The sequence below is a fragment of the Falco punctatus genome (assembly GCF_963210335.1).
Source record: "Falco punctatus genome assembly, contig: scaffold_91, whole genome shotgun sequence".
NCBI lineage: Eukaryota > Metazoa > Chordata > Aves > Falconiformes > Falconidae > Falco > Falco punctatus.
Window position 1 is genome coordinate 358815 of NW_027660237.1, and position 26020 is coordinate 384834.

The 26020-nt window shown below is 43.1% G+C and overlaps 1 protein-coding gene across 1 annotated transcript; it reads right to left on the bottom strand.

Moving 5' to 3' along the window:
* Positions 1-8078: 8078 nt before the first annotated feature.
* On the bottom strand, positions 8079-24380 carry LOC308057430 (ankyrin repeat domain-containing protein 26-like). Its single transcript, XM_080411534.1, has 9 exons — positions 24349-24380; positions 22203-23156; positions 21404-21516; positions 20846-20987; positions 18693-18974; positions 17757-17992; positions 16767-16998; positions 10094-10139; positions 8079-8587 (listed from the first exon to the last, which is right to left on the bottom strand). Exons 2-9 carry the CDS (start codon positions 22569-22571, stop codon positions 8439-8441), a joined length of 1569 nt encoding a protein of 522 aa, XP_080267660.1. The 5' UTR covers positions 22572-23156; positions 24349-24380; the 3' UTR covers positions 8079-8438.
* Between the last annotated feature and the right edge of the window lie 1640 nt (positions 24381-26020).

Genomic DNA, 26020 nt, shown 5'->3' on the forward strand with positions numbered 1-26020 from the left:
TTCTTCCGGTAGCAATGTTGTCCCTGAAGAAAATAAAAGCTTCATTGGCAAAGGTGGAAATCAAAGCTGAAAACACAATAGCATTCAGACTTTTGCCAAGAATTACTTGCTAGCACTAAGGGCCTGACCTCACCCAGGCGGTAATACCTTCCTTCCTGGAGCCTTGCAGAACGTTCCAGAAACTCTGGAACTTGAGCGGAACAACGTGCTGCTGCCGTTCAGCTTTACATCAGGCACGGTGCTGCTGAACGCCGAGAAATTTCACTCAGTGCTGAACTCCTTGTCTGCTACTTGCACTTTTTGATAAAAGGTGTTCATTACTCAAGGGAGCACAAGGGCATGTGCATACGCTGGTTTTGTCCACCAAAACAGCTTTACTGGTTGTCCCACCATCATCTTTTTGTTTTGTACTTGAGTTTTATCTTTAGTGCCAATTTTCTCAGCAGTGATTACAGTGCTCTGCATAGAAACAAGCGGAGATTATACAGGCGGAGAAATGAAAGAAGCTGGATTTGAAGTAGTGAAATCCACAAAAAGCAGAACACAAACCTGTTGAATGTGGACAAAGTCAGGTTTTAGAGCAGTGCCCATTATAGGGAAGTTTTCTCTAACACAGATACAATTATTGTGCATGTCATTCATATTACAAGAAATACTGAGTAATTGTGAGAAAACATTCCCTACCAAGAAATATTTTAGGGCACTAGAATTTCATATGGAAGCTTTCTATCATAAAATGTTATTTTAAAATGTTGGTTCTTGCTTTGGATTTTTGCGCTTAAGTCTTTCAGAACTCTCACTTGTATAATTTCAGACTTCAGCTCTGCTTATGATGCAGATGGAAACCTGTGGATAACTGGCTAGCTGAAAAGGGTCACATAGACATAGTCCAGCTGGCTGGACAAAAATGCACATCGCTCTCAGCTTCTCTGAAGTAAAGCAAAAATACACTATCCTTGGCTGTTCTTGTTACACAATATCAGGAAGATCATGGTGGGAAAAGAATGTTGCAGGTGGGAACAGATAACTACAGAAGAGAAACTAGGGGCGGACTTGGTATTTAGGCAACTAACCAATAATGAGCTTAACTTTTGTAATATGTATGAGCTAATTATAGGAAGGCATAAAAGGTGACTGTAAGGGACAATAAACGAAGTCTGCTGATCACTCATATTGAGTGACTGTGTCTTCCCTCCGTCGCGACAGAAACCTACCTGTGTGCAGATGAATGCTGTGACGTTTCTGTGAAGCGGCCAGACTTGCAGGTGGCGTATGGCAAGAACCTGCAGTATTTGCACTGATGGAACATGCAGGTGACGTAGTGCCCTCAGATACAGGGGACAGATTGTCAAAATTGCATTTAAAACAACATGCATGCAGAAGACCAGTAAAAAACATGCAACAGTGAAAACCTATTTACAACCATTTCAAACCCATTCACAGCATTTCCAATGAATATAACCGGTTCTCGCCAAGTGCCACTTAAATACCACTCCATCTATACCATTTCATGCACACAGACCAGGTTTGGGGGGGTTCTGTTCTGCAGCAAGTTGCAGTGCCGAGCAGAAGCCAGGGCAGGAAGCGATTATGGCTAAAGAGCCGATGCTGATTGAAAGTGTGTGATGCTGCAGAGGAAATGTAACACCCTAGAACCTCAGCTAGTCTGGACATAGATTTCAAAACCAGGGCACATTAAGATGTAAACAGTCAATAGGACCGGGGCCCACCTTTCTCCTAACAATCAGGTCATTAGCAGTAGGAGTGTGCAGAATGATTTCCATGATTAAACTGCAAGTGCAAAATGCATGGAAGTGCGTGCTCATCAACGCTGAGCGGAAACGGCCTTGCTTTTTGCCATGTTTCTTCTCCTGCTTGTTCTAATTCATCCTGGATACAAGAGTCAGGCGTAAGGGCAGCTTATGTCTAGCAAGTGCAAAGAGGCCTTTGAAAAGGCTTAAGATTCTTCTGTGTAACTATACTGGGGAAGCATTGTGAAGAATTGTGCTTCTGATTTTCAAGGTCGCTTCCCCGAAAAGTCATCAGCTCGCATTCAATTAAAATTGCCAGGATCTGAGTGGAAAGTGTCTCTGATGAGAAATGGAACAGAATTCAAATATTTGGTAGAGTTAGCTATTGTTATAATGTAAGTGATGGTTGTTATATGGGTGAAGGGGACAGCTTCCTTTTTATCTAGAGGTTAACATCTGGCGTAGTTTGTAGTATCCATTCAGTAATTTTGAGTGTTATCTAACTTCTGATTCCACCATTTTTTAGAAGTCTGGTCAGTGTAGAAAGCAGTAAGAAAGACAAACTTCAACCTGGGAGCCCTTACTTTTTTTTTTTTTTTTTTTTTTGGTAAGATGTGTATGATGCTCTACAATCACATTGTGTATGTCAGCAGTTTTGCTTTTCTGCAAAGTGCACGTGCCAGAAGAATTGCTCATAGCTGAAAGGGAATTGCCAGGCTACCCTACTGCTAATGCCATGCTTCAACACACAGATGTACCCAGGGCAATGCCCTTCATCACCCTGGGCCTTTAAGCAGCTGAGCGTTATTTATGAAAGCACTGAAGTTTCCCTGCACTCTTCCATGTACCATCTGAGCCATAGTAACTTATTAAAGTGAAAAAATTCTGGAATGACAAAGGTTCTACTACAGCACCACGAAAGGCTTAATCAGTGAAGATAATCGAGACATAAGGACGTTTAGGTAAATTGCAAAGGCCAGTGATCCATCGTTTTCCCCCTGCACTTCTGGTACATACTTTTCTCTTGTTTGCTCCTGTCTGTATGCCCGTAACATCGACACATCTTGTCTTCCATGTCCAAAATGAAAGCTGGTCTTTCTCACAGTGGCTCGGGCCCCTCATAGGACAGGTGGCAAAATACAGGTGCAGGATTTTGTTGCAGGGATGAAGCTGGAATGTAAAACAGCCAGTCATTTATAAGGCAAAGATTAAGTTCAGCCCATGTTCAAAGCAATTTTTTCCTTGCCCCCAAATAGATGAGCCAAAAAATCCCCCACGTATGTCCTTTTCTTGATGGGAGAAAGCTCAGCGCCATTGTGGATGCCAAGAAACAAGCCAGGTTTTAAATCCCAGCTTCTCTGAGATATTGATGTATTTCTGGGAAGTAGCCCTGCAACTCCTGAAAATTAGAGGGCAGCACAAAACAGAGTTTATGAACAGTAAATACAAAGACACATTGTTGATGAGATTGGTCTGAAGAATTATGTGGAAAAGGGAGCTGGAATGGGCCTGTGCGATTTAGCATTCCTTGGTAAATAATTTCTACTGTGGCTACCTAGTTGCTGTGAAAGGACTGTTAGCTTTGTACAGGGTTATTTTTGCCTGGATGCTCCAGAAATAGGTAAGCATGATGCTGTTTCATGAAGAGCCATTAAAGAGGAGCATTTGAGCTGGGTAATAACTGTCTATTCATTCCTGCAACAGGGAACGCAGTTTTATGCACAGGATTTTGATAATACAGCCGGAGGTTAAAAGGGAACTTTCTCTAAGGCTATGGCCAATTGGCACTTCACCAGCAAGAAGGTGACTGGCAGTAGTATTCGTGTAGATGCCACGCGTGTTTATAGATGTGAAGGAAGCTTGCTTGTTTGTTTGTTTGTAAAGGTGCCTGGAGCTCCATTCTACATGAAGGTATTGCTGTAGACATCTGGGGGTGGGCCTGTGAGGTGGGAGCAGAACTTGTACTCAGTTTCTACAAATAGAACAGAATTTGCAAGGAAGATAAAAAGTGAATATTGTCCTTGTTGTTTGTGATACACAGCTGTGCTCAAAAGGCCCAACTAGTGTGTGGTCCAGATTATCCTGAATAAAACATGGACTGTGCTGCTTGTCTTCCTAACAGTCACTGTCCTTGCTGTGCTTATAGCAGTGATTAATAGTAATAACTAATCATTAATAATTCATCATAGTTAATAGGTAGCACAATGATCAGCTATCACAGTAACCTCAGTTAAAGTAGCGCTTATGCTTAGGGAGAGGCGGTACTACCAATGAAAAGCAATTTGCAAATTCAAGGTTGACTGTGTCAAGAAAGACAATTATAAAATCAACTTCATTTGCAGGTGCAAAGAGCCAACACCATCTGCTACTGGCAATATGTAACCAGTGTGATGGATAGGAAAGAAACCAAAGCTCACGTTAGAGAAAAAGCTCCACTAATAGGCATAGTTGAAGAGATGTGGTTTGGTAGTGGGAAACATCTCTTGGCATGCTGGTTGTTCAAAGTCTCATACATTTCTGCCTTGCTTAAGAAAGGCATCCTTTGTCTGAACTCCTTGCTCTGGAGTGCAAGGAACACTGGCAGTGGGGTGCAGGGAGAAGCTGAAATTCCCTTGGTCACATGCGATTTGCCTGCACTGTTTGCATTGTACAGACAAAATGAAAAAAACCCAAAACAACCAGCCCTCAGCATGCCCTCGCTGTGTGCGAATAGCGCGTGGTCAGGTACTACGACGCTAGGTAACTGGTCCAGACGCTTAGACAGAAATTATGCAAGATAGACACCTGCACAGAAGATCAGTTCCCTGTTTTATGGAACAGGATACAGCTCAGCTTCAGCATAGTGAGCTCGGGTATTGCCAGATGTGTTAGCAGCACGTCCTGGTTTCAGCTGGGATGGCGTTAATTACCTTCTTAGGGGCTAGCGCAGTGCTGTCTTTTGGCTTTGGTGTGAGGCACTGCAGTTCCTCAGGCCTCGCTAGCAAAAGGGCTGGAGGGGCGCAAGGGCTGGGGAGGGGAGACTGCCAGGTCCGCTGACCCGAACCAACCGCAGAGGTGTTCCATGCCATGGGACGGCACGCCTGCTCTCTGTGTACCTGGGGGCTGGCTGGGCAGGGGGCTTGTTGCCTGGGGACTGGCTGGGCATCAGCCGGTGGGCGGCCAGCAGCTGCGTTGTGCACCACCTGCTCCTTTCTTCCTTTCCCTCTCCCTTTTCATTATAACTATTATTGTCACTGTTGTTGCTATTCTTCCATTTTTATTCTGTTTCAATTATTAAATTGTTCTTACCTCAGCCTTTGAGTTTTGCGTTCCTTTCCAGCTCTCCCCATCCCTCTGGCTGAGGGGGGAGCGAGCGAGCGGCTGCGTGGCACTGGGTTACCAGCCGGGGTTAAACCACGACACCGCACCACTTGCAGGGTAGCGGGGGCTGTTTCCAACAAGCAGCAAGGAGCAGCCACCCACATTTGAGAGCAGGTTTCTCACTGGCAACCAGAAAACAGACACGTCATCGCTGCAGTGAATGACTGGACCGGGCTTTCCCTCGCTGCTGTGCTCGATGTTAACGCTGGTTTGCCCAGCAGCCAGTAACCTCCGCTTCTCGCTGGGAGCCAGCAGTAAAGCAGCATTTACCACTGGCTTTTCTAGGCACACAGAACGTGCAGCTGCTTTGTTTTTAGTCACAAGTGCTTTATCTCTATACCCAGGGAAGTGTGGCGAGGGGTACCTCTGAGGTAAAGGCAGGATGAAAACAGGACACAGGCGGTCAGCATGCTTACAGGGTACCAGAGTTATGTTCCCTCTGCAGAGCATCAGTGGAGCGGAGTGGCAGCGATCAGCAATGAATTATAAGCAAAAGCCTGGATGTTTCAGAGGTCAGGACTCACTGGGAAGACATACTAGTGCTGCAGCAGGACTACTCAACCACTACTCTGCCAATGAGTAACTGAAAAACTAATGTTTTGTAGCAACAATTCAACATGGTATTTTGAAGACAGCAAAACCTGGGAAACTCCTGACACTTTTGCTCATGAGGAAAAAGCAACTGGCATAATAAGATTTTCTGAAACAGAGTTGTTTATTCCATACAACTGATTGCAAAGATCTGCAACCTGCTTGTAGCTACTGACCCCAAAGGGTTTCTAAGGTACCTGAGCAAAGAAATCAAGAAACACGCTTGCTTTCTTCTTTGGAAAGAGATCAGGAAGTTCCTGAACCTGAACTTGACTGTTCGGGCACAAGCCAGAGAAAGCCTTGCTAAAGTCAAGGTAAGCAACACGCACTGCTCTTCCTCTGTCCACTCAGTTACTCACACATCGCTAGAGAGGTACCAGGTCAGTGCGGCATGATTTCACCCTTTGCAAACCCATGCTGACTCCTCCCTACCAACTTCTTGTCCCCAGCATCTTTGGAAACGGCTCCCAGAGTACGTGCTCCGCCACCTTCCCAGGCAGCACAGTGAGGCTGCAGTTCCCAGCTCCTCGGTCTTGCCCTTCTTGAAGATGGGACAGACATTCCCTGTCTTCCAGGCCTCAGAGCCTCCCCCAAGTGCCATGCCCTCTCCTGCTTCATCAGGAGTGTCCCCACAGTGACACTGGGGATGGACTTTCGAGCGCAGGAATTGCCTGGACTTCTCTGTACCCCCTCACGCCTCATCATAACTGCTATCAATGCCGGTTATGGCAGATGCCAACACCGAATTTCTGTTCTGCTGCTCCACCAGCCAAGAGCTCTCCCCTCTCACTAAGAGCTGGCAGCAGAGAGCGGTGAGGAAACTTGAGCACAGGTCACGTCTGAGTTTATCACAGTGACTGACAACACAACGTGAATGTCAAGATGTTCTGTCCCTGCTTCCTCTGTGGAGAGACACTAGAAAGTAGCAAAAGCTGAACTTCTCTTTGACCACTCCGGTGCAGGCTGGAGAAATTTCGTTACACCTTTTTCCTCTGCAGGGGATCAAAACCTGTGGGATTTCCCAGCGTTTCACGGCCACCAGAAGCTCACCTGCTACCTTCTGCCCAAACCACAAGGAGGATTGCTCTAAAATACAGGGAAAGTCTGGGAACTGATCTTAACACAATTGTGGAGAAGGACATACACACATGCTGGCCTTTTGCCTGGCCTCCAGGACAGGCTGAAGGCGCAGCGGTGAACAGAGCTGAAAGGAGCAGAGCGCTCTGGAGAGCTGTACGGTTAGGGAAAGGGGTAGAAAGCGATGTCAAGAAGGGAAACGATAAAACAAAGACATATATTAGATGACAAGGTTTATTAAATTTCAAACAGAATATCTGGAATTAAATACAGTATATTAACTTCACAAATATGTATTCATATAAAAAGGAACAGCGTCACAGCAACATTCATTGCTTTCCTCACTGCCTGTTAACTCAAGTCCTTGAATTAGTGGGTAAAACCCCCAAATTTTTCCAGTCTTAATTGATCTTGGGACAACCATTCTTCCTTTCCCAGAACTGGGACTTTGTTCTATCATCTTCTGATCACTACTGACTTCTGTGGACAGGAAATGACAATGTAGATCTTCAGTAACAGGTAACTCCCTGAAAGAAGTAAACCTGCTTCTTTTATTGACACAAATGTCCCAGAACACTGGCTACCATCTGGGCTACAGCCACCACATCATCAGCTGCTAGCAGCAACAAAAAGATTGGCTGTCCTATCATACAAGGTTTGGAAAGTACTGAGGAGACTGGAAGTTAATATTTTAACATTCATTTTTCCCGCACATGAAGTGTTTCAGGTACAGCACAGCTGCTGATGTAGTAACTGGGAATGTCTACAGCTGCAGCGACCTTTAATACGAACCCCAAGATGAATACCGTGAGGGGCCATGGGCACAAACTGAAACACAGAGGGTTGGGGCTGAACATCAGGAAATGCTTCTTTCCGATCAGGGTGACTGGGCACTGGCACAGGCTGCCCACGGAGGCTCCATCCTGGGAGATGCTCAAAAGCCAGCATGGTCCTGGGCAACCAGCTCTGGGTGGTCTTCCCTGAGCAGGGGAGCTAGAACGGATGACCTCCAGAGGTCCCTTCCAACCTCACCCGTTCTGTGGTTCTGTGATCCAAAACAAACATACCAAACCCACCACATAACTCTCTTGGCACTGCTACACACTCACAGTAATGTTAAACCTAAGGCGCATAAGGTGACAGCAACGTAAAGTGCCCTGTCCTCCAGCATGACCACTGGTAAAGATTTCACTTTATCGGCAGAAACAGTCACGGCATCTGGACTAAAGCAGCAGGCTCAAATCACATCAAACGATGTCCTAAGCATTAAAGTAACACTGGAAACATGAACAACACATAGGGTGAAAGGATTAAGCAGAACAAAGGGAATGCTTTCGTTAAAACACAGAACATCAGTGGAGAAAAAATAAAGCTTCTACGTTGATAAGAAACATTCTGACAATTCTGTCACGCTCAAGAATCAAGGTGAGTCATTCTGCTAGTCAGAAAAAAACAGGTGTGCTTCTTATGGTGAGTGCAAAATAAAACACCTATGCATCAATAAACCAACAGGCAAGTGCAATGTGCTTGACATCCATTTAATAGAATTCACATTCGGACTGCAATAAACACATTTGCACATCTGAACTGTGGGATGAGAAACTATAGACGCGCTATGTAAACAAAATCCTTTCCGGAGCTTTTTTCCCAGCATTTTGTTCAAATCAGGTAATTTTTGGTTAAAACATCGCGGTACTCCTGTACTGCCCTGCAAAGGGGATCCTGGTCAACGTGGATACTTTTTGAAGATCCATCGGAAAATACCATGGGAGAAGCTCCAGCAGATCCAGCTTCAAGTTCAGCAGTGGCTAGGGAGAAGAGAAACAAGATTCCGGTGTTGCTTTTACACTAGACAGGGCCAAATCAGTCACTATGAAAACATCATGGATAACTGGAGAGACTATAATCCAGAAAGAGATTTAAAAACTTCCAAGGGATCGTAACAATCAAAGGGCTACGCACAAAGGAAGAAACAATCTTTTTCCACATTTGCTTACCAGTCAACAGTATTTCTAAAGCCAGTGAAAGAAATTCTATAGGCTACACAGCGAACGTCTTCAGGGAATCCACAAATGACTCCGGCTTACACCAGTGCTAAACTAAGCCCCCCTGCAGATCTCTCAAACCTCCAGTATCTGTTTTCCTTGAATGTTCAAAGCAGTGATTTATTGGAACTCTACTCCTAAAAACCAGCTTCTGCCTTCTCTGTGACAAACTTAAAAAGAATCCGCCGGTGAAAACGCAAACACCTTTGCAGTGCAGTCAGGCCAGGACAAGTCTCCTAGCCTGGCACTTTCTTTGAGGGGCGTCTTTGTAACTCACCCTGGCAAAACCCTCTTTCCTCCACAAAAACACATACTCAATGACAGCAAGCCCACCTTTCCTGTTCTTCTCCAGCCACGTTTTTCAGACAAGGTCCTGAAACCAAACGCACTCTATGACACCTAGCAGATGCACAGTCAGGTTCAAAATGCACACGGATGAAATGCAACGGCTTTGTGTCCATTCGGACACATGGAACGAGCTGTGAAGCTACAGCTGAACACTCTCTGTATTACTAAAAGCATGCAGGAACAGAAGGAAATTCTCGCAGGGGCCACCTGCTTTGAAATAGCACCAGTCACTGCAAAGCAAAGCAGTGACTCTGGAGGAACGACTACCCTGAAACAGGTGGAATTCCTCTTTCGACACCTGGCCTCATATTATAGAGCATGTTTCATGCTATGTGTTAAAAGCATTCAACTCATCTTATGTTTGCCTAAGTGCTATGAAATGATCTTTTCCCAAAGAAAGGGTATCTTTCATATCACTGATTACATTTTTCTTGCTTATTCAAAAAAGACTGCAACATATAAGCTACAAATACAAGCAATGAATAAGAAATGGCAAAAAACCAAGGTCCAACAGCAGAGAAGTGCACGGTATGATTTAGTGTGGAATGCAACTGATGCACATGGAAGAAGCAGTGATGGCTGAAGTCTATAAACGTCTTCTCTCGGGGCTTCTTTTACATTTGACGTTTGTGCTCAAGGATTCACTCTAGAAAAACGTGACTTCAGCTTACGCCAAGTGCACCCGTGTAGAGGAAGTGGGTTAGTTTTCTCTGCACTTGTCTTTTTCAGGCAACTGCATAACATTCTACACAATCTTTTGGTAAGCAGGAAATTTTCACATTCAAGTCTAAACTGGAAAGCTAGCAGAAAAACCTCCCTGTGCTTAGCACAGGAACTTCACAGCTTTCAAGCCATTATGTTCAAGAGTCAGGAACACTCCTCTTTTTCCTTAAAAATGCCCCTAACATAGTGACACATTACCTTGTTTAAGTTCTTTAGCGATTTTTTCATCTAGTTCCTGCCGTACCTAGAATTATACAGAAAATACAGTTAATATTTTAACAGTTACATTTTTCTAATATTAAACTTCTAAAACATTCTTAAAAACCACACATAATGAGAGAAAACCTAAAAATATAATTCCAAATAGACACATCTTGGTTTGGGGTTTGATTTCTACTGAAGAGAAACTTTTGGTCAGTCGGGCTGCAGCTGCCTCATTGCTCAGCAACGTTAACAAAACAATTTGTAACTCACCAGCTGGATTATTACTGGGCATTTAACAAAATACACAGGAAGAAAGCAAGAAAGCCTAGCGCAGTTATTGCAGTGAAGGTATGGCTGAAGTTTATCATCAAACACACGAACAGAATGTCAGCTACATGCCGAGATAGGTACAAATGCCACCCACAGGGACAAATCAGCCAGTTGAGGCTGGCTTCTGCAACTTCACAGAGAGAAGAGCTGCACCAGCAGCTGCTGCAGGATTGACATACACCATTTGTATAGAAAAAAGCGTGTGCCAATATTCTTCTTTTCTCCACCTTAAGATGGGAAATTGAAAGAGCTCCTACAGATGATGCCAAAACTTCTTTATTGTTATTGCAAATACCACGACACGCATTTATAAAAACATAAAAGCACACACAATTTCTTCTTGCAAACTGTGTACTAAGAAAAGATAACCACAGCTACAGCTTCTACGCAGCGAGTGCTGTGGGGTTTATTATGTAGCTGGAATCAGCCTGGATCACTACAAAGAAGCACTTATGCCTCTTCTCCCCTAGAAAGTGGGTATTGTTACCAATTAAGTTATTCTCACTTATGATTCTGCCTTCAGAAGCCTTCACAAGAAGGAATCACATCTCTTAATTTAAGAGTCACAGTCCAAGCGCTATATGCTGCTGTTTACATTTGATGATACCTGCTACTCCTACATTTTTTCCATCAAATTTGTGACACACAGAAGTGAATTTCAAAACACGTATCATACAGCTTCCAGGGCTACGATGGCCATGAAGATGCTGCAGGGCTTGGACCTCATGAGCTATATGGAGAGGCTGAGAGCTGCAACTGTTTCTTTACTGGAGAACAGGAAAGCTCAGCGGGACCTTATGTATGTGTATAAATACCTGGTGGGGGGAGTACAGAAGATGGAGCCAGACTCTTCTCAGCAGTGCCAAGCAAAAGAACAAGAGGAATAGGCACAAATCCAGATAGAGGAAATTTTAACACAAGGATTTTTACAATTATTATTTTTAAAAAAATTGTAAGCATGGACAGACACTGGAACAGGTTGCCAGAAAAGGTTGTGGAGTGTCCATCCTTGGAGATGTATAACACCTGGCTGACAGAACAGTGACAAAACCTGCTGTGGCTGACCCTGCTTTGAGCAGGGGTGACGTTGGACTAGATCATCTCTAGAGGCCCCTTCCCCTCACTCATTCTGCGACTCTCTTGATTTTAGTACTGAATTCCTGGGGGAAGGAGCATTTATTTTATGAAATGAGCAGACCCACCTAGCAGCATAACAACAACAAGAAGAACGGAAACACTGCACAGGGTACTCAACAGCACAGAGAGAGCAAGAGCCTCAGGAAGGAAACCACTCTGCTTACCCTCACAAGAGGAGCAGTAACAGGCAGTAACTGCAAGGGTCAAAGGAGCGGGGCTGTAAACCAGCGAAGCGGAGGGAAGGGCTCTCTCTCCAGGAACACAGGGATAGCTGGGACCACATTCACTAGATCCTGCAGGAGAAGCACCACTCTGTGATACTTCATTGAAATACTCTGTGCCAACAGAGCTGCATGAACAATGGAAAAGGACCCCCCAAATCTCTAATTGTTTTCAAGCAGGTACAAGCAGAAGCAAAATTCTGGGGAGAAAGGACCCCCTAACTCCTGAGACGAGACACAGGTAACAGAAAAAAGCAGGAAAACTAATGCCTAGACCAAAATACGGCCCAAACCCAGGACCAATCCCAAGCAAAGACGTAGTAGTTAGTGGTGTTAGAAGAAACCACTTTCCCTGGTTTCCTGAGTCTTCACAATGACTAGAAGGTCCACAGGACCCTCTGCAACATGTACAAATCAATCAAGAGAAGAAAAAGGTCTTGTTTTCCTCTTCTTCATTCCATCAATGTCTTTGTGATTCTCATCCATGTCTGAGGGAAGAGAAATAGGTGGAAGTAAAGCCAACACACTGATTTCTGAAAAAGGAATAATGAAGAGCCAGGCAAAATACACCTCCGAGGACCTTAACTTGCCTCCACTTTTCTCCTTCCCCCCAAACCCCTGGGAAAGGCATCACAGCTGAGTGTCCCAAACCTCCTGAGCAGGCACTTCTCACCTCACTGCACATCTCTTCAGGTGGTAACACACCAGGTGTTCACTTGCAGCAGGCACCTTCTCAACAGTTCTTTTTTCAGAAAGTGGTGTTGACTTACTACTTATCCACACAGGCTGCTTTAGCACAGAGTAAGCTGGATCCTGTAAGACTCCGTGAGATGATGCTCCGAGTCTGGAGTACCAGTACTGTTCTGAAGTTGAGATCCTAGACACAACTGCTGCGACCACCAAGAACTTTTTGTATATCAGAAGTGGCAAGGAGGGTAAACCAGCCTACTCCTAAAGCTCAAAGTTCCATCATAACAGATTAAATCCATAGACTATCATCTCACAGATGGTTAACTACCACAGAAGCCATTGCATTACATCTCACAGATGGTTAACTACCACAGAAGCCATTGCATTACATCTCACAGATGGTTAACTACCACAGAAGCCATTGCATTACATCTCACAGATGGTTAACTACCACAGAAGCCATTGCATTACAAATACATAAAGCAGAGAAGTCCCCTGCAGCAGTCATTCTTTCACTTGGACAAACTAAAGTTCAAAATATGCGCAGTGTTAGGAAAATGTGAATACAATCAGTAAGTTTTAATCAAAACCTAACAGCATAAACAGACAACATTTCCAGTATAAAATACCATCCCAACATTAAACAATGCTGGCTGCAAACCTTGCCATGTATCTGGCTGCAGAGAAGAGAGACGGACAGATTTTTGATGAAGGAGCTGAAAAAGAAAGAAAAACAGCCTGAAGTTCACAGGTCTTCAGTGAGAAACAAGAACGTGGCCTACATGTAAATGAAGCAAGTAAAAAAGCTAACAACAAAGACTGCTACAAGAGTGCAGAAAGCCAAATCAGAAATGGAACAGAAATTGGAAGATGAAGTAGGAAGCAGACATTTCCCTTCCCACATTAAACTGGTTTCATTTATCCACTGATTCACCCTGGTTGCAGAGTTCACTGTTCTTGTCTGTCAAGACACCCATGTTCATTTTCACCAGCCTTTGGCACAGCTGTTAGGATTTAAGCTTGACATTTGTTAAACCTAACAACAGGACTCCAGTCCCAAAACCTCCTTGCAGCACTTGCAGGAGACATTCCTTGCCTTAGTCTATGGACTAAGGGAGCAGGTCTGAAATACTGAATTGCTAGTTGCTACGGTCACTGTCTAATTACATGCACAGAATTTGTCAAGTACTTGTAATTTATTCCACATTACTGAAGCTCTAATACAAATAAAAAACACCAAAAAAAACCCAAAGACATTGCATGTGATTGGGATTCTACTGGTTAATAAGCTTGTGCCAATATGAACTTTTTTTGTATTTTTAAAGATCCTTTTGCACTTCAAGGTTATTCATTTCTGTAGCGTATATATTTGATAAAGGGGAAGGGGCTATACTGTAATGGAACACATTTCTTTATGCTTTTTTAAGAATAACACGCTCATTTTTTGCTGAACTTGTGATATGACCATCTTCAACATGTACGGCTCTATGTGTAATCACTGATAGTCATGCTTAATGTTTAGGAAAACGGTGCAATCTTTCAAGCCTTTAAACACCAAATTCCTTAGTTAAGTCTAAAGGAGAAACTGTGTCCACTTGCTAGTGAAGCACTCCTTCCTCTTGTCAGCATCATTTACCAGGGTTTTTTCCAACAGCTGCAGGACCAATGAATACCATCATTTTGAATAACAGCAGTGTGAACTATTTTCACCTCTTTGCCCCTGAAGCTATTTCAAAGCTTCTGCACAAACGAAATTCACACAAACATCTCCCTCTTCAGAATGGCTGGCATGTTCCCTACTTCCAATAGCCCTTCTCACCTTGAGGAAGCTACCACAAGGAACACCAAATCTGCAGAGAGCTTTGACTAAAAAAAGAAGCCTCAAAGGACTGCCTGAGGCACACTGCAATTTCAGCTTCTTAACTCCCTGTCATTTAGAGCTTCAGTGGCAGAAACATGTGTCATCTCCAGCCAAGGCAGCACTGCGCATCCTGAATTTAAAGGCAAGGCAAATTCTGTAGAAGGGAACCAGGTTAGTGGGAAAACAAAACTGAGGCATAACTGAAGTAAACAGTGAAGTGAAGAAAGGGCTGTGTCAGAGAAATTCTTCTGTTTTGAAACAGTCTGCTGAACAGACAGAATACCAGGCAGCACAACCAGCAAAGCATTTCAAAACAGACTAAAACTATAATCTCTGGTTTCTTCCCTCATGCTCCAACTTGCCTCCTGAATGGCACGGGACTCCTGCGGAAATGACAGCACAGACTGTGCATCTGGTGATTTTGCATTTGGAAACTGATTGAGATTTGCCACCCGTTATTGTATGCAGAGGGATACATGCAGTTTTTCCCTTTTGTTACTTCCTGACTTCAAAGTCTTACGTTCCAATTCAATCCTCTTTTCTCAGATGCATGTTATGCACATGACATACTGCACCCGACTGAGAACAATTAAGCCCGCAGTTCTAAGTGAAATACTCACCTAGTCCTCCAGCAACTACTGCACCTCTGAGAACTCAGTTCCTTCTTCTGAAGGACTCCAGAGAAGATCAGGTTTTAAGACTTCCCTGAATACACTGAACGTCAGGTGACTTGAGGCTACAGGCAGTGCCACTACAATTAGTCTCAGTTGTTCCCTAACTGGTGATTACAGGAAGAAACATCATAAAGAGATGTGCAGCTGGATTTAGTAACAGGGAGGTTATTCTTTTTTTCCTGTTTCTTCTTCAAAAAAAGAAACCACAACTGTTAAACCCTTTTCTTTTAAACTAGGACAGCTTTTTTCCTAGAAGGGGGATGGTTTCCTCCTTTGCCTTTTTCTTCTTGTAACATCTCGCTCCCATCTCTCTCTCTTTTTCCCCTGCCCTCACGTGCTCCCTGCTCCCTGTCCCTCTTGTTCCCTTGTCCTGGCTTTCTCCTTACTTCAGTTTTGTAGTGGATCCCTGAATTTCGCCTCCTTTCTGCTGCTTGCGTGCAGAATATTCCCTGCAGGTGGTACAGTACTAATTGCCTCCCACGTTCTTTATGCAGCGTTACGTCCACCCCTCTGACACAAAAAACACATTCGCAACGATACAGAAAAGTTCATCTCTTAACTGCCGCTGCTACGCACTACCTACACACCGCTTTGTCCATTTTTGTTTTGTTGTTTGGTTTGTTTTTTTCTTTTTCTTAAGCCAGGCACAGTATGCAGACACGTTATTTAAATGGATTCTTTCCAGTGTAGGTGGGACCACCGAACCGAGATAGACTTAAAAGTGAGCGAATGCTTCTCACATTCATTCAACAACAGAATACGCGAGGGACAGACACCGACTGAACAGGCAAGCTTGCCCATGCCTCAGTCCTATGCTAGGTGGGAAACGGATTACAACGACTGACATCTGGTTTCCAACTCTCATGATATCACATTTACGTGATATTACGTCTGTGAGGGATGTGCTATCATGCTGACTGCTAATTACAGGGCATACTTTGACCAGAGGTATGCAGAGGTTGCAGCTTTTTACCAAATTAGAAAGCTCTGTAGACTTCCTGAGGAGCAGTTACATATAACACCACATAGCAGGACCCACAAAATCAAATGCCTCCTATGCACAGCATACGTCCCGCACTCAAGTGAGAAGTTACGTGTCCTGTTCATACCATCCTAGTTTTGAAGCATCCCTTTGTTGGTATTGTACTAAAACAAGTTCCGGTGAAGAAACTGCTAGCATGAACATCAGTGAAGGAGGAAAAGGTGTCTCAAAGAAAGATGTCTGATGGGATTTTGCACTCATCATAAAGTTCACTGTTTTAAAAAAGGTCATCCACAGAATGGCTTGGGTTGGAAGGGACCTTAAAGATCATCCAGTTCCAACCCCCCTGCCATGGGCAGGGACACCTTCCACTAGACCGGGTTGCTCCAAGCGCCACCCAGCCTGGCCTTGAGCACTGCCAGGGATGGGGCATCAGCACTAAATTTTACTGAAGAGCTTCTCTGGCAGCTTCCTATGCCACAGTATTCTTCATCACAGTTTCTCTTGCAAAAGAATGTTGTTACGCAGTCTGTCATTTAGATCTCAGTATTTTTTGGTCTTTGAGCACTTCTGGAAATTTGTATAACCCTGATGACCAAAAGTCTTCGTTTCTACCACCTAGTTGTGTACTGTTTTGATGAGCAATTTGGTTTAGCATATCAGAGCATATGGTTTGGAACTAGAAATGGATTCTAACTTTAGACTGAAAAGCACAACCTTGCTTACAGATACTCTTCAACACTAGTTGAGAACAGTATTTAAAAACGCTTACCTTAGCCACATAGGCTTCAACTCTGTTTCTTGATGGTAACGTATTCACGGTCGGGGTTAGGAAGCTTCCTGCTAGATTTAGACTTCTATTCAGTGCCGGACTGTTGCTAATATGTCCCAGTTCAGTTGAATACAGAACTGGACCACTGACAGCGCTGCTTGCAGTTAAAGGTTTGCTTCTATGGCACTCCTGAAGGAGCTTATTGTTGGCTTCTGCTAGTCTCTCATTAGCTCTGAAACATTCAGAAGCATACAAAGAATTATCTTTGGTAATAAGACTTCCGCAAAGTTACCCTCCAGGTCTTTGATTATTATCTGACTTCTGAAAGTGGAAGGGATTAAGAGAGTCCAAAAAAATCTCCATAACTGGATCTGGGTTTTTTTTGGAGAGCCTATTTCTAAGTAGTCACTCTACCTGCAAGAAGCAGCAAGAGTTAACCAATACTTTGGGCTTCTCAGCATTAAGGCCTCAAAGCAGTCTGTGCACACCGTGTGTTTACATAGCTCTTCCTGAAAGGTACATCACCTGCATAAGAACTCTGGGCTACCCTTCCTTTCCCAAAGAAAGCTGAAACCTATGACATGCGACTAAAATGGAAGCCAAAAGATTTTTGTTGTTCTTCTTCATAGCATCAAATGCCGTTCTCTGAAGGGCCTATCCTTATTCAAGCAGTAAAGGACATGACATTATCTTTTCTGCCATACTTAGAGTAAGAAGAGGAGATTAGAGACTGGCAAAAAGGCTGCCTGGTAAAACAAACTCAACTTCAAAAATATCCTATTAACGCCCATGATCGGTGCTGTTACTGCTGGAACACTGAAGAGAAATGAAGATAGTTCCAAAGAACAGGGGGGACCCTTAAGGTACTTTCATCACAAATATGCTATCTTATGCATAATGCTGACCAGATGTAGAAAAGGTATTTAATGAAGAAAACTGCTTGAGGAAAAAGTAGTATCTTATTATCACCCCAAAAGAGCAGGGACTTACCTTTCCAGTTTTTTTGCTAGGCATCTTCCATTTTTAACTTCCTCCAGGTACAGGTCTTTGTACTTTTCCGCTTCTGCCTGTGCGGATTCTTTTTGAAAAATACTGTCTCGTTGGGTATTTTTTATCCTGTCCAATTCACGTTCGAGGTCTCCAATTCTGTGTTCTAGCTGGTTTGTCAGCAAAGCATGACGACTGGCTCTGATTTGTTCTAATCTGTCCTGGGAGGCTGCCTGCATCTGAAGTAGATACACACTTTCAACCACCGCAAAGAAAAAGAGAACTCTCCTCGCCAGTCAATTGCGTGTGCCCAGTTTCAAGGGCCCAGCTCTATTCAGCGAGGCAACTGTGCCTCCTCACTGCCATCAGCGACCAGGGCACAACCCTGGAACTACCACACCAAATGATTCTTTTCATTCAGAAAGAACCCCCATCTTAGCACTATTACTCATCAAAGCTACTGATGAAGGAACACTATCTCTGTAGGACAGGGCATAGCATTCCTCAAAGAAATCATGGAGATGCCGCACCCCCAGCCCCCACCCTGCAGCTTTGGTGACTTCTTTTCTGAGCGTTGCCCCTTGTGCAATGACTACGGAAGATGTGTATGGCTGGCTGTGACAACTCTTAAGTTGCAATACCCATTCAAGGATAAACAATGACAACAAGACCTAAACAATGAGAACAAGACCAGTGGGCAGTGATACCCCTCCAAGAACTGCAAAATGAAAACCTACCTCGGGCAAGTTTTTGATTCAGGGCCTGCAGGCACACTGCACGCACATGAAAGCATCTTGCCCAACCATATTCCCTTCTCCCACTGCCCTTCAGGAAAAACAGAAGTACAGCGTAACACATGGAATCAGGCACCACCACCACCCCTAAAAATGACAACCAAAACAGAAGTCTATAACAGACACACATAAGAAATTAACTTACCTGCAAAAACAGATTGACTTCTTGCAGTTTTTGCCTTATTTCTTGTGCAGCTCGTTCTTCCACCTCTCTTTTGTATTGTTCTATTTGGCTGCGATCCACCATGTTAGTCTCCATATGGTGTTTGAGATTAGCCACCTCTTCTTTCAGCTGGCTTTTGCTCTTTTCCAGTTTTTCATGGCTCCCACGCATGGTGGACAACTCCTCTCGCAAATCATGATTTTCTGCTTCTAGCTGCATGCCTTTTTTAGACTCTATCTCCAGCTGCTGGGAAAGTTCATCAACCTGTAGACAGGAAAGGGGAAAAAAACAGGGAACTCAGAGGGATCTAAAATTAGTCAAATCTGTGAAAATTGGTAAAGGAGTTGGCCATCAACACTGTATTTATCATCTGCTGATTCAGTGTTAAAACAAAAGCGAAACCAGGCTCCTCTTTTAAAACAAGAACAGCTTTCACATCATTTCTGACAGCATTCCTCAGGTTCCCATCCTTCCTCAGTTCTGCAGTGGGTCACAGACCAAGAGGTACCAAACCAGCGGCATTACACCCGCAGGGCTAGGCTGAAAAGCACTAGGGCTATTCTTCTGCGAGATGTTCATACGATCATAGGAAATCAAACACACCCATACCCAGTTACATCACAGCCACATTCTGGTTTCATCAGAAAAAAGCCCCATGTATCATGCTTCAGAGGAACTGTCACATGCTGTCACACGGTCAAAGCTTCATCACAGAACTGACAAGACAAGAAACGGATACCCTTTCCTTCCATTACGCTAATAGATCTGGAAATAGTGGCTCAGAACACCGCTTTTGCAGCACTGGTGGCAGAAGACAGTCTCTTTAGGTCAAAGCTACGGTTTGTTTTCAAAAGATTTCCAGGAAATATCAGACTTCCCATAGGTCCCAATGGTCAACTACAGCTTCTATCCCCTTCTTTCCCCCTCCAGAAACATCCATCGTCTATACCTATTAACCATAAAACATGATATCCCATCATCTTTTGGTTTTAAAAAAGTGGGGGAAACCAGCAGAGTCAACACTTGAAAGTCTCTAAAATACGTAGAAACTTTACACTTATTTAAAATTGCCCAAACGTAATTCCATTCCCTGTCATTCAAAATAACTCTTCCAACAGGAACACAAATATGCTGCTAACCTGTGAACTAAAAATGAGCCACTCTCAAGGCAGTTGACTCATTCTACAATAGTATCTTCTAAAAAGGAGCATAACTTTGAAACACAGCTACTTTAGCAACAAATGAGCGGAGAAGCAGATAAAAGGTTCCATGCTACCAAACAGCCAGAGCAACCTCAAAAGCGTTTCTGGGTCTCCAAGACCAGGAAAGACGGACTGAGTCAGCTACTAGTAAGCAATAAGTTACTGCATTCATTTTTTCCGCATCACCTCACACTGCATCGTGCCCTGCGAAGCAAAGACACCATTCCGAAAAGCAAACCCCCACCTGCCTCCTGCTCAACTCGTGCCTGAGACAGGCTTCAGGGGGTGACCTTGGGCAAGGCCAACTGCACAGAGTTGTTCCGAGTGACGGTGGCGTTACTCCCCTCTCTTCCGAGAGGGAATGCATCCGTCGGAGCCCGACGATGCTGCCACGGCCTCAAGCTGCAGCCAGGCCTGTGCTGGGCCTTCACTGCTCTCAGCCCTGGCCCTCACCCATGGACGTGACGTCCCAGTAGGACTGCAGACCTGCCCATCCCTATGGACCGGCCTGGTGATCTGCACTCTTGGAGGACTCTGCTTACTGTCCCCAGAACTGTCCCCAGAACTCTTCTGCTCTTCTTGGTGAGGGCCTGTGGGGCTGATCCCTGGCCTGTGTGGTCACAGACCCTGCCAGCCTTGCTGTGGCTCTTGCTTTGCCCCTCCTCTGCAGGACAGCCTACCCCTGATGCGCCCTCGCAGATACTGCTGTGTACGTAACACTTCCATCTTTACCCCTAAGAGCTACATCAGTATTACAGTCGCCTACTACTGTGACCATAGAAGGAACATCAAAAACCAGCCAAATAATTTCAGAAATACAGCCAAGAAAACAAAAGTCAAAGTCAACAACATGAAAAGAAGTACGAAGAAAGAACAGAGGTTCCAAAAGAAAAACCACCACCACCAAAATAACCCAAACAAAGCAAAGCTCACCTTTGCTCTTAATCTGTCAGCTTCATTGACCATTTCAGAATACCCGTTCTTCACTTCTCCCTGCAAATTCAGCTGGGACAGTCCCCCTCTCGCCTCATACACCCTTAGTTTCTTCGTAGCTCTGCTCAGCAGCCTCTTCAACCTGCACAGCAAATTAGTCACAAAAACAATGAAGCAAAGAAACAAAACTGGACTTTTTCACATACTCTCATGTAAACAGCACAGACACGGCTTGCTTCATCTTTAACATGCTTGACACACCAGGAATTACCAGGAAAAACCAGTATTCCTGTGCCACATACGCTTGGAGAGTCCAGATTTCACCTGAAAAGAGGAATGAAAGACTCCCTTTTTGCCCGGAGAACTGCAGGGCAACCTGCATCTGCAGTTGTTTTGGCAGCTATTGAAAACTAGGGGCTGGTGTACAGAAGTACCTTGCAAGAACTAACACGAGGCTGGCATCTGCTCACAGTTAGGTACACCTATTTTTTACATTACAGTTCAATAAAACATGACTTCTACGCAGGGATACCTCTTCACCACGCTAAAAAGCCGTACCTCTTACAGTCTTTCTGCAGATCGAGGTTTCTTTTCATTTCTTGGTCCAGACATAGTTCAACTGCGTGTTTCAACTCTACCAGCTTCTTCACCTCCTTTCTTTCACTCTCGCACTTTCAAAAGAGAAAAGAAAGATGTATCACACACACAGAGCACAGGAAAAATACCTACGTACCGTCTGTGCATCTGGCGCTCTCCACAGAGAAGCTGCCGGACGTCTCTATCCGTTAGCCACGTTCCACAGAATGCCACGGGACGGAATTCCTGAGGATATTCCATCCCTTCAGGTTTCACATCAAACAGACCAATACGTAACTACAGAAACAGATGCCCTCGCTGAAGCAAAGGCCATCCTCTTCTAGACAAAAAGGTGGAAAAGATGCTGGAGAACACTTTTGGCAGTGCCTCTGCTCACAGTAGGGATTACGTAGGAATGCACTTCATGGGCCAACACTGACCCATCTAAAGCTTTCATGGGATCTTCCACCAACCAGCAGGCAGGGGCTTGTGGAGGAATCTGATCTTTTGGAGTTCTTCAACATTTTATGAACTAAGTAAGAAGAATCACCTTTCTTGATCAAAGCTTAGACTTGGATACCTTTTTTCTGCTCTCTGCTTAGATCTGAGGACTAACATCCCGTTTGCCAAAACCTTCCGCAATTCCGAGAGAAACATAACAAACCAGAACAAATCAGTATTCTTTGGTCCCATGCACATAACATACCAGGTACACTGTAGAAACAAAATAATTTCAAGAACGGACAAACTTTAAATTGTTCTTTCTAAGCATATCCTTTACCTCTCTTTCTACTTTGTCAGTCTCGTATTCGAAGACTTGTTCCCTTAAATCAGTACACTTGGCATTTAAATCCTTGTTTTGCTCTTCTATGAGATAAATTTGCTTTTCCCTATCAGCTCTGAGTTTGTTCAGAGTATCATTAAACCGGTCCTGCACATCATTCACTACTTCTTCTTTCATGATCCTCTTGCTCTGTGTATCTTCCAGCTGCTGACGCAGTAAAGGGTTTTCACTCTGGAGCTGGGCCAATCGCTCCTGCAAGGACTCCTGTTTTATTACAAGTTCGCTTACTGGATCTTTCTCAAGTTGTTGAGCACGATCACATTCCTTTGCCTGACGCTGGGCTTGACTTAATTCTTTTTGTGCCATTTCTACAAGCAAAGTTTTTTCTCTGAGGGTTTGCTCCAACTGGTGAAGCTCATTTTCTAGCCTATTAGCTTTGCTTTCAGCTTTACACAGCTGCTGAGACAAGCTCTTGTTGGCTTCTTGTGTGTCGGAGAGGTCATGATGGAGCTTGTCTTGCAAGCGATGCCATTCATCACGTTCTCTGTGAAATCTTTGTTCAGCATCCTTTTCTGATGACCGATGACGTTCAAGTTCTTGAACAGCAGCATTCAGGCGGGAATGAAATGATTTGATTTCTGTCTCTAGTCTGTCTTTGCTTTCGTTTGTCTGCTCAAGTCTGGAAGTCAGCACTGCAGATTCTGTCTTTAGTAAGTCCAGCTGTGCATTGTACTGAAGAACCGTTTGTGTTAATGCTTCCTTGTTCAGTTTAAGTTCCTTTTTGAGAGCTTCATTTTTTTCTTTCAAGGTCTTATTTTCCTCTAAAGATTTTCCTTCTTCCTCCTGGTGCCTAAGTCTTACTTGATTGATTTCTAGCCTTAGCACAGCAATCTCATCTTGTAGTAACTGATTCTTGTACAACAGATCCTTTTCTCTCTCAGTGTTGGATTCCTGAATGACAGGGAACATGAATAAAGAGCCAATTGGGAAATGAATCTACAAAAAAAACTTCAGCAATAAACTGCATTTTAACATTTCTAATACTGAAGCATGACTTCAAGGATGAAGTTTCAGGCAATAAGCTACTCTGTGAACCCACGCACATGTACAATGTACGTACACAACGGAAGTGCAACATATCCTTAAAACCTAAATGAACATCCCAAATACACAATACCCCCTTAAACCTACAACCAAATAATAAAATTATTTAAAACATCTCAAGTGTAAAGCTTTTAAAATGACAGTGCTTTCTTGTATGTGCATGCCTTTATAATATTGCCTTTAAGGTTGAATTAGTTGTGCTACAGATCTGGTAAAAACAAGGCTAGAAAGGGTATTTTCCTTCTCAAATGTCTTCTGAACACTTATCCTTTTGTGTTACTGGAAGTTAGCTATGAAACTCAATCACCCCCGGAATGCAATAGTCCTGTATATTCCCTCTTTATTATATGTTTAACTTTTTTCGACTTAAACACACTCATCCTACATTTATTGGGCAGCACAGCCAAGAACAAACAAGGCTTCCAAGCACTGCACATTCTTAGGAAATTCAGTAAACTCTTTTCAAGATCTTTTTGAATACAGTGTTTATGGTTGCTTTTTCTCCTCCAGTTACTCTAACTCCTACAGAGAGTTGAATTCATTGTTGATATTCGATCATAAAATTTCAGTATGTGGAGGTGGAAAAGAAAGGCATACTTGAAGTAAGTAAGTTCAATAAGGGAATAACTAAAAAAAAAAAAAAAAAAAAAAAAGCAATGGAAACACAAACACTGTCAAACAACTTTCTTCCTGGTCAACCTTGACATAGGTAGCTAGCTGTCTCATTGCTAGAAACCCTAAAAAGTGATAATAAAATGCCTGTGAAATGACAAATAACAGATAGGTTAAGAAACGGGGTAAATAGTGTGTTCTATTAGTTTCCAACTTGCACAAGTAATTCAGGTACATACAGGAGTGATGCTGCTTTCCAGAACTTTTAAAGACGTAAGAGAAAACAGGAAAGGTATTTACACAGTTAAGTTACACCGGTAAACAGTAAATAAACCATCAAGAAACACGGGAAGTTATATAAGATTTATTATGACTTTAAAACAAATATGGTGAAATCTGACTTATTCGAAAAAAGATATCTGCTTACCTCTGAATTTTTTCCTATAGATCTTCTTGTCTCTTCTTTAGTTCCATTTGTCTCCCAAGGTGGTTGTTCAAAATTCCTTCTTGAAGGGCTCTGGCCCTCTTTTCCTGAGAGCGCTGTGTCTGTGTTTCATCACGTTCCTCTTCAACCTACAGTAATACAACTGCTTGCATCTCGAGAAAAATCAGAGCTAGCAATACATCTTCCCACTCTCCCCAGAATACCTGAAAAGATTTTTGATTCCCCACAGCTATGATAACCCACCTATAAAGAATAAATTTTAATTTTCTTCTGAAAATTTAAGAAGAAGAAATACAGGATGTTTTGTAGTAATTTCGAAAAAAGTCAGGCTTTGCCTGAAATACAAATGAAACCTAAATTCTGAAAAAGAAAAAAAGGATTAATAAACTGCAAAGCCAAAAAAACCCAACAAAACAAAACAACAACAGACCAATTGTGAACCAACTGTTCTCTACTGCCCTCAAAATTTGGCAATAGTTATCCAATGCCTCTTCCATGAACAAAGCACCTCCTTCTCTAGGCATACTGGAATACAAGTGAAAAGAAGCAGAAAAGAAAGTGTTTAATTCATTATTTAATATACCTGTTTCAAGAGCTTTCTCAGTGTTCTTATCTCCATTTCTAAATTCCTTGAGTGTAACTCAAGTTTCTGTTTCTCCTCCCTTTCTTTACAACATTGATCTTCTTTCCTTTGCAGTTTTTCTCTCATTTTCTCACAGAGCACTTCTACTCTGAGTCTCTTTGCTTCTTCTTGTTTCAAAGAACACCTGGGATGTAACAGAGTATTTGAGAAACAAAAGCACTGATACAAAAGTAGATGTTCCACATGATGAACTTGCAGAGACAACTCAAACCATAAAAAAACTTAAACGTTTCCAGATTCCATATTTTTACTGTACTTTTCAACTTTTTAAAGAATTCTAACTTCATTCCATTGTCCACGGTATCAGTTGTACAAAATACGGAAATAAACCATTGATTGATTTACCAGTTTTTTGTAAGGTTACACAGGGAAATGCACACTAGTGTGTACACTTCTGTCATAAAAAAATAAATCCTCTTCATATTAAAGCCATTATGTTGAAAAAGGAGTTTGTAGTCTCATCGGATCAAAGCATCATAAACTTTTACTATGGTTAATATACATTTTCTTAGTATACTGAGCCTACATATTACGGATTCAGTGACCAGAAGTAATACTGGTGAATCAGCACGCCACTTATCTATGGCAACAATTTTTCAGCAAGCCTTCTGTAAGGCTGCCCACAGACAGAACAAGCAGTTTCTGTTTACTCGAGAAGGATGTCAGTGTTCAAAACCAGATTCAGAAATGCATGGGGTTTAAGCTGAATACGATTAAAACCAGGTTTAAAACCTCAGTGGATCTACCTCTGGGAGAAACTACAGCAATTTCATTTTGAAGCTGACTTACAAGGAAAGCCTTATGGAAGGTCAGCTTCTTTACCAACTGAAACAATCAGCAATGAGCACTGACATGGTAAAAAACGGTCCATGGTGTGCCCATGGTACCCAAACAAGAAAGCTGCTTTGTGTTTGATCATTATTTTGACTATTTTTTCCCATATATTCACAACAGTGAACAAGAAAAAAAAAATCAAGTGTCAACGTAAGGGAAGAACTGCCAATTGAAAGC